The 9,584-nt window shown below is 42.3% G+C and overlaps 1 protein-coding gene across 1 annotated transcript; it reads right to left on the bottom strand.

Moving 5' to 3' along the window:
- Positions 1-1,183: 1,183 nt before the first annotated feature.
- LOC129651512 (interferon omega-1-like) lies at positions 1,184-1,901 on the bottom strand. The gene has a single exon (XM_055580204.1). The coding sequence runs from the start codon at positions 1,899-1,901 to the stop codon at positions 1,314-1,316; it is 588 nt and encodes a 195-aa protein (XP_055436179.1). The 3' UTR covers positions 1,184-1,313.
- Positions 1,902-9,584: the final 7,683 nt, after the last annotated feature.

The raw sequence follows: 9,584 nt of genomic DNA, 5'->3' as shown, positions 1-9,584 counted from the left end.
CATACAGCAAGGAAAGTTCTTACACTGAAAACACTATGAAACCACCGAAGTTGAAAGAAAATACCTTTGCTAAAGGGCCAGCACCTTTCCAGTGCTGCCCTCCAGTCACTGTCTCAGGGCGACTGTCTTCTCTCCTCCCTGAGGGCAGCCACTCCGTGATTCTCACTGTCCTGATGATTTCTGCCAGGAGCGCTTGATGCCTCTTGTGTGATATGGACTCATTGAATCCAAACCGTAAGCCTGTGAAAACTACTCTTATTGTCCTCATATTAAAGATGAGGAAACTGACCTGTTGTGTTTGTGAGATTTTTCAGGGTCACACTGTTGGTAAATAGCAGAGCTGGGATTCAGAGGTTTTGGAATTTCTAGAACTCTCCTTTCACTTGAGCTCTCTTCCTGTGGCTTCCACTCTGACTACACCATGCAGCTAGAAGAAGTCAGCACAGAACAGAGCTCCTGTGTGGAGGCAGTGAAGGTATTGTGGAAGGGAGTGAATTGCTCAGTAAAGCAGTGCTGAAGAGAATGTGGGAGACAGAGTAATAGGAGTCAGGAGCAGCCAGTCAACACCGTACGTCATCAGCTTTCCAGCAGGAGGTGACTGCTTCCCTCAGATATGTCTATCCACCATTCTTTAATGAGTGGGTATAAATTAGTTATGCCTATGACATCAAGACAAACCATTTTCTACAATTTCATAGTCTCCTTTCTACCTGTTTTCTCTTTGGCACCCTCGACAGATTGTAGGAACTTAATTCCCCACCAAGGCTCCCTGGAGGGAAAACTCAGAGTCCTAAAAACTGCGCCACCAGAAAACTTGAAGAACTCCACCTTTTGACAGACATTTGTTGGAAAGTGATAGAACTGTTCCACAGTATAAAGGGAACAAACACTGTTTTGTGATAGATATATATAGACAAAATAAGGATTTAGATTTTCAAAATAAAAAAAAACTCAAGAAGTTTACCTTGATAAATATTTAATAAAAAAAACAAATTACAAATTTAATGAAATAGAAAGGGGAATATATTTTCTAAATTTTAATATAATGTAAGCATATACATATTTTATATAAAATATAAAATTGAGATAAAGTAATACATTAAATAAATAAAATATAAATAAATAACATCAAAAAGTCATTGCTTATGGACTGATACCCCTTTTATATCTACTTGCTTACTAATACAGTATTACTATGTATTGGCTGAACTAATTCAATAAATCTGGTGGCTAAAGAAGAAACCAGAGTCTTCTGAAATGACAACACCAGAGTGTGCAAGGATGATGTGGAATATTAGTCATTGAGAGTCATGTCAAGGTGAGTTCAGGTCTCCATCCATCATTCTTAAGCTTTCTTGCAAGCTGGTTGATGAAGAGAAGGATCTCATGATTTCCAGTCTGACGATTTCCCAGGCACAGTCGCTGTATTCCTTCTCTTGCAGGTAGCCATGTATTCCCTGGAAGTACCTCTTCACGGCCAGTGTGGGGCCCATCCTTCCCAGGGCAGAGTCTTCCTCTCCCGTCAACAGACTCAGGCAGGCGTCCAGGTCGTCCAGCTGCTGATGGAGTCCAGTGCGGAGCTGCTCCAGGAGGGTGGTGTCCCAGGCAGCAGAGGAGCGCTCTGTGTGGAAGAGGTTGAAAGTCTGCTGGAGCATCTCGTGGAGCACAGAGAAGGCCTGGGCCTCCTGGAGCTGGCCACCCTCCACCATCTCCTGGGGGAAAGCGAAGTCTTTTCTGTCCTGCAGACAGAAGCGAGGGGAGAGTCTCCTCATTTGGCCCAGGAGCCTGAGGTTCTGCCTGCCAACCAGCACGTGGTTCTGAGACAGGTCACAGCCCAGGGATCCTCCCGGGCCATAGCTGACCAGCACCAGGGCCATTAGTAGAGAGAGCACAAAGGCCATGGGGAAGATGAGGCTGCTGCTGGCCTGGCTGAGACGGGGTCTGATGGAACCTTGAGGTAGGTTCTCTGATGCCATGCTTTCTAAGCAAGGCCATTAAATAGGGAACACAGTAATTTTCATTTTCTAATCATTTCTATACACTTTTACTTCCTATTTTGGTTTTCTGTTACGTATTCTGAATATGGTCAAAGAAATTGTCATCAATTTAAACTATTAGTTTTACCTTTTCCCACTAACTTCAGATGTGCTTATCCAAATGGATATTCATCATCAAATGAGAAAGATCTTTGTCTTATGTTAGAATTGAAGTACATTTGTAATTACACACATTATCGCTCCCTTTCTCTCATGCATAAATGTTCCTGTCCTCTTGTCCAGGAACACATTTGTAGCCCTCATCTTAGGCTCCATTTTCCCCTCTCACTTTACCTAGGAAGCCAGGCTCCCTCAACCCTATGGTTTCTGTATTTATTTAGGGATTTACCAGATCACTGTGGCTCTTGATCTCTTTGAAACAAATGATGGGTTTTCCTTAGTGTTTGATTTAGAGAAGAGGCTGATTATTATCAGTCCATGAGCTTACCCCACGTTTTTCTTCCTTCTAGAACACATTCCTGCAGGTCCATGTGGTTGTGTTTTAGGGAACCACAAGGTCAGGGCCATTACAGACATCACCCTTTCTTTCCACCATTTTCTTGCTGGAGACCTGTCATCCTCCACAGACTGGGCCAATACCCCCACCAGAATCCTGGTTTTTCTCAGGGAACATGGGTGAGGAGTCTCTAAATCCAGGATAATTGTATTTCCCCAGAAGCACCTCACTCAGAAGGGAGAGATCACATGGAGCCACCCCCTCTCCTCTGAGTGACAGAGTCCTTTCCTCACCTGCTGGACTCCCTCCCTGCGCACAGGCTCACCACATCCTGTGGCCTCAAAATCTCCTTTCTGTGGAGGGCTTGTTTATTTGTTGGGAAAATAAATCTCTTCCTGAACCCATCTCTCCCCTGGAGTGTTTCTTTGAAGGAGCCGAGTTCTCGGTGTTGACTTCCTCTTCTGACCCGTTTCCCCAGATATCCAAAACATCAGCAGTGCTCAGATGCTGAGAGCAAAAGTGTGTTTGTGTAAGTTGGTGAAGGAATTTCCAACTGCAGTCATTTTGCTTTTCGTAGATAAATAATATCTACTATGCCAAGTATAGTTTTTATTATTCAACTCTTTTAATTAAAATGTTCAACACTTGTTCTGCTCAGAGTTTCTGAGCTGGAGGAAGGAGATTCAGTGATGGTGTTGTCTCTTGTTGGAAGCTTATGTAACAGAATCTAGTGAGTTACAGTTGTTTGTTCAGGCAGTTGATTCCACCTGGCATCTCTGTTCCCCCCTCTCTCTGTCTCCTCTGAGAATTCAGAGCATTGAGACCCAATATATTAGATCAGGAGAAATAGCCTTCTTTCCTTGAGTGTAATTTTTTATTTAAACTTTGTATATTCACTTAGTGACTTATTGGACAAGATTCATCTCACTGCTCCTTCTATGGTTGTAACTCAGGATGAGGTGAGAACAAGAAAGGGAACTAAAGAAAGCCTGAGGGGCTGCATCACTTTCAAGAGGTTATATTTTTTTGTTTCTCTTTGCAATTTTGCTAGAAAGTAAAATTCCACAGTTTTTTTGTGGGCAGCTAGAAAACAAGGGTAAGTCTCAATGTCATGAATATGAAAGAAAGGAAGTGGCTTCCCCTGACACAGTGATGTATTCTGGATTAGCAAACTTCAGTGCCGCATAGCTGGGGCCTGGGCTGTGGCAGAGGGGAAGGATCAGGTCAATATGAACAACAGAAAGGCTGGGACATGGCTGCCTCTAAGAGAAGCTCAACGAAGGCTAAGTCCTGAGTCCGTGGACTGCCCTCAGCTTTGTAAGACCAGCCACCTGATTTTTCTTTCCTTTAATCCATATGTGGTGTGTATAAGGGGAGAAGGAAGAAGTCACACACACTAGCTTATGGGAAACAGCAATCAGAACCCCAGTTGCTAGAACACTAACCCTCTCTCACAGGGTCAAGGAGACCAGCCTTGCTGTGCATCTGTGACAAATCCACCTGGGCAATGAGAAGTTGCTTTGAAAAAACTAGAATGAAAGGGAATGAAATGATTCCAAAAGATCCTGATCTTAATCTGGGTAACAATAATTATGATATTAAAAATGATAACAATTTTATTGATTGTAACCCTAATCTCCCTAATATCCCACCTTGTGGTATGATCACATTGATGGGTTGGGTTTCTTTGTTCTTTTTAAATAATTTTAAATGCATTTATTTTATGCATTTATTTGGCTGTGCCAGGTCTTGGTTGCGGCATGCTGGATCTTCCATATTCCTTGCTGCAGATAGGATCTTTACTTGTGGCATGGGAAGTCTTGGTTGTAGACTGTAGGCTCTAGTTCCCTGACCAGGAACAAGACATCAAAATTCTAGGAGAGTGTAAAACTTTTCTAGAATCTCTTCCTCAGCAAAGTACTTCAAGTGCTGTAGGATTTCTCTCCATTATGTACAAGGCCCTGCTCAAAAGGGAGGAAAGTTGGGCTCCTGGGCTCTTCACAGTCCTGCGGGCATTCCCTCTCCTAGAATGAACACTTAGGGATTCAACATGCAGACCCTTGACTATGTTAAGGAACTTGCAGTCAAAGTTCTCTTGGTTGGACTGAGGGTGGAGTAAAGAGGTTACTATTGGTTATATTGATATGAAAGATTGCTATCATTGCCTAAGTTCCACATTCTCAGGCTAATTTGCAAACTTTGTATTATAAATAAAGGACTGTCCTCTGTGACTGCTACTAAAGTCTGGATGTTTTAGAAGATGAAATGAACGTCCAGTGTCGGCTACACTCAGGAGCCCCAGATTGTGTGAGAGCAGAGCTTCCTGCTGCTCCCAGTCCCTCCTCTTCATCAGCTCTGAGTACCAGCCCTCAGCTGCTCTGAGCACGTGCTGCCTCCTTCCTCCTCGTCCTGCCTCCAAAGTCTTCTCCCCTGCTCCCAGGAGGACAGTCATCATCCCCTCCTGGAATCCACATCGCCAAGCACATTGTCACATATGTGTGTGTGGTCAGCACACTTTGGTGAGAGAACAAAGAGAACTCTATGAATTAACCCATGTTCGTTATTATGCCACTATTATCTGTAGACTACCAGAACACAGGAGCTATAGTCCTGTAAATAACTGAAGAATTCAAACCTTATGTATTAGACACTTCAAAAGGAAACGCAGAGAGAGATGGCAATTTAAAAATTGGTGCAATTTAAAAAATTTCGCAATAGACTATGGAATCACACCTCTAAATTTTCTTTTAGACTAAAGAAGAGAGATTGAGGCTCAGGTTTTTCTTTCAAGCTGAGTTGACCCATATAGATGAATATTTCCTTTTGGACTGAGACATTTCCATGAGTATATTTCATTTCCAGTGTAATAACACAAAAGAAGCATCAAAGCTGTGACATTCTCTGATGCCCAGAATAGAAGGGAAAAGTTTTTCAGTGGAGACAAAATTTTAAAAAGTGCCAAAAGTGACAATTCTGACCTATTTAAAGACCTTATTTGGGACATCTGCAGCATCACCAGGCTCACCAGATGCCAAGCCCTTCCCTGATGACACGGAGGGTGATGTTCTCCAGCCCTGGAGAATGGTGATCATCACCACTGCTACCTTCTGAGAGACCAGGAATCCCCCAAAATCAGCACTTCAGTGAAATTCAGTGCCACGGCTCCAGCTCAACAAGATGCTCAAATCTCCCTTTCCTGTACCCCAGTGACCGGAGGCAATGGCAACCCACTCCAGTGTTCTTGCCTGGAGAATCTCAGGGACAGGGGAGCCTTGTGGGCTGCCGTCTATGGAGTCGCACAGAGTCCGACATGACTGAAGCGACTTAACAGCAGCGACCGGGAGGGCACCACAGAACTCCCTGTAACAGAGCAACTGGCCTTTCTCGCTCAGTAGACCTGTCTCCAGGTCCAGTGCCTCGAACTCCAGCTCCACGTCCACCGGGAGAACCGGGGAGTCCGTTTAGGTAGGAGCCTGTATCTGAGCTAGGTGCTTCTGGGCCCCAGGGAGAGCCTGGGGCCTTGGGAGCAGTGAGGAAACTTCCTTTTTGGGCTAGATGGCCCAGGGGAGCTTTGCAGGGGTTTGGCTTAGAACTTGATTTCTACACCTGCCCCTGAGTCCATCCTCCCCTTCCTGGGAGGAGATTTTAGCCAGAGCAGTTTACACTGGTGCCCGTTTATGCCTTGACTGATGGCTGGAAATCTCAGCATGTTGTGGCACATTTTCAGATTCCAGGTTGTTTCTCGGGAAAAAAAAAAAAAAAAAAAAAAACTAATTTGGGGAAAGGGGAAAGGCATCTACATTCTGGACAGTAATCTAGATATTAGGACCATCCAGTGGAAAGACTTGAGGACAAGACTGAGACTTACAGGAGCCCCTGGGGAAAGGGAAAATGATTTTATTTAATATAAATGGTTAATTTCTCCTGCAACGTTCAAGTAGTTGAAAATATTTAAAATGTATAAAGAGGTCTGAAACTCACACCAAGTCTAAATATTCCTTATGCTAAAACAAAACTTTAAGTTCCTGGCTTCAGTGGAAGCAAAATCATCTATAATGTTTTCAAAATTACTTCTTTGTTCATCTCAGTTCAGTTGAGGGAAAGCCATATTTGAGAAACTTATGACCCAGTAGCTACTGTAAATAATTCATCTCAATTTTCAAAATCTTTTTTATTCTCATTTCCTTTAACTAAGGATCTTATGTTAAGCTTTCAAATCTATACATAGTTTTGCATTGGAGAGTTTTATTAACTTTTTAAAAATGTCATTTCATACAGATAAGTGCTTTAAAATTCATAATCAAGATGTTTTTTTATTTCAGCATAATGTAGGTTTACACTTAATATACCATTTCCTACCTAATAAGCATCAGGAGTTTGTCAAGGCTGTATATTGTCACCCTGTTTATTTAACTTATATGCAGAGTACATTATGAGAAACGCTGGACTGGAAGAAACACAAACTGGAATCAAGATTGCCAGGAGAAATATCAATAACCTCAGATATGCAGATGACACCACCCTTATGGCAGAAAGTGAAAAGGAACTCAAAAGCCTCTTGATGAAAGTGAAAGTGGAGAGTGAAAAAGTTGGCTTAAAGCTCAACATTCAGAAAACGAAGATCATGGCATCCGGTCCCACCACTTCATGAGAAATAGACGGGGAAACTGTGGAAACAGTGTCAGACTTTATTTTTCTGGGCTCCAAAATCACTACAGATGGTGACTGCAGCCATGAAATTAAAAGACGCTTACTCCTTGGAAGGAAAGTCATGACCAACCTAGATAGCATATTCAAAAGCAGAGACGTTACTTTGCCAACAAAGGTTCATCTAGTCAAGGCTATGGTTTTTCCTGTGGTCATGTATGGATATGAGAGTTGGACTGTGAAGAAGGCTGAGCGCCGAAGAATTGATGCTTTTGAACTGTGGTGTTGGAGAAGACTCTTGAGAGTCCCTTGGACTGCAAGGAGATCCAACCAGTCTATTCTGAAGGAGATCAGCCCTGGGATTTCTTTGGAAGGACTGATGCTAAAGCTGAAACTCCAGTACTTTGGCCACCTCATGCGAAGAGTTGACTCATTGGAAAAGACTCTGATGCTGGGAGGGATTGGGGGCAGGAGGAGAAGGGGACGACAGAGGATGAGATGGCTGGATGGCATCACTGGCTCGATGGACGTGAGTCTGAGTGAACTCTGGGAGTCAGTGATGGACAGGGAGGCCTGGTGTGCTGGGATTCATGGGGTCGCAAAGAGTCGGACATGACTGAGCGACTGATCTGATCTGATCTGATTCCAAATGCACTGATTGCTTATTGATTTGATGCCCACTAAATACCATGGTGTGCTAGGTACAGTCATGTGATTATTTTATTTGCTAGTAAAATTTCAAAATGTGTAGATATGTTTTGTACAATACTAAGAGTCGGACACAACCGAGCGACTTCACTTTCACTTTTCACTTTCATGCATTGGAGAAGGAAATGGCAACCCACTCCAGTGTTCTTGCCTGGAGAATCCCAGGGACAGAGGAGCCTAGTGGGCTGCTGTCTATGGGGTTGCACAGAATCGGACACAACTGAAGCGTCTTAGCAGCAGCAGCAGAAAAGATTAACTTATTCTAATTTGCAGAAGTAGAATTTTTGCTTTAAAAATTAGAGTTGAGCAAGGCACAGAAAAGGCATAATCATCTTTAGGGTAGACAGGAAATAATGGCGAAACCTTTGTATACACCTTTCTATACACTGTTGTCACAGTAACAACTCTCACATGTTTAGTGTGGCCCTGAAGCTTTATATAATACACTGATTTAAGATAATTCTGTAAGTTGTTATATTAACATCATATAGAGTACAGAACATGAGATGGTATATTGAATGGAGTACAATATTCTCATTATCCCTATTTTGTTTTTAATTGGAGAAAAATTGCTTTACAATATTGTGCTGGTTTCTGCTGTACAGCAACGTAAACCAGCTATAAGACACATATATCCACTCCCATATCCTTATTTTAAAGCTGAGAAAACAGTAACATAGGACAGAAAAATCGACTGGATGAAATGATTCAGGAACTTGAGGGAAAACTAAAGAGATGCCCAGATAACAAATATACTGGTCACCTGAGAAGACAAGAGTAACCCACAAAAAATAAAAACAAAAAAATGCAGCAAGATTGTCATTTTCAAACAGTTTAACTGGTAAAACTCTTTTAAGCTTATCATTATTATTATTATCATTATTACACTTAAACTTTTATTGACAATCCTGAGGACCAGTAGTATCCTACCATTGTGCAAGATGCTGGGTGGGCATAAGAAATGGAGACTTGCTCCTGCTCTGGGGAGTCAATTCTTACCCATCTAAGGGACTCTCAGTTAGAAGGTCCTGATGGAGGATGTGTGGGGGGGACGGGAGTTTAAAATGAAAAGAAAGACTTTGATCTTGAAAAGTACAGATTATAGGAAATTCTTAAAATAATAAAGGTTGAAATATGATGAATGAAATGTATAAATGTGTGGGATCTTTGTTGATCAATTTTTATAAAGGAACCCTGGCTTGTTATTGCAGGAACTTGGATATACCTCAGTAACAATATTTTCTGTGCAGCAGATTGACGTATTTATTTTTAAAATCTTTCTTATAAAAGCATACTATTTTAAGACAGACGACATACCTATTTCCAGCAATTAACCCCCTGTTCAAATCTCAGCCACACGTACGTCCATGGTGGCAAATAAAAGATATGGTGGGTGTGCATGAGATAGTTCAGCCTATGTCAAATGGTCAAATATCAAAGTTTTGGCTTAGCTTCTGGTTCAAGATGGCAGAGTAAAAGGACATGCACTTATCTCCTCACGCAAGAGCAACAAAATCGCAACTAGCTGTTGAACAGCCATCCAGAGGAGGACTCTGGAGCCCTCCATAAAAGGATGTCCCACGTCCAAACACAAAGAAGAAACTACAACGAGATCCAGGAGGCACTCAAGCACAATAAAAATAAATCCCATCCCTGCCAGATGGGAAACCAACAAACTGGAAAACAATAATACCAGAAAAGTTCTCCCACTGGTGTGAAGGTTCTGAGCCTCAGGT

The sequence above is a fragment of the Bubalus kerabau genome, chromosome 4 (assembly GCF_029407905.1).
Source record: "Bubalus kerabau isolate K-KA32 ecotype Philippines breed swamp buffalo chromosome 4, PCC_UOA_SB_1v2, whole genome shotgun sequence".
Lineage (NCBI taxonomy): Eukaryota > Metazoa > Chordata > Mammalia > Artiodactyla > Bovidae > Bubalus > Bubalus kerabau.
This window is presented reverse-complemented; position numbering and strand designations above follow the sequence as displayed.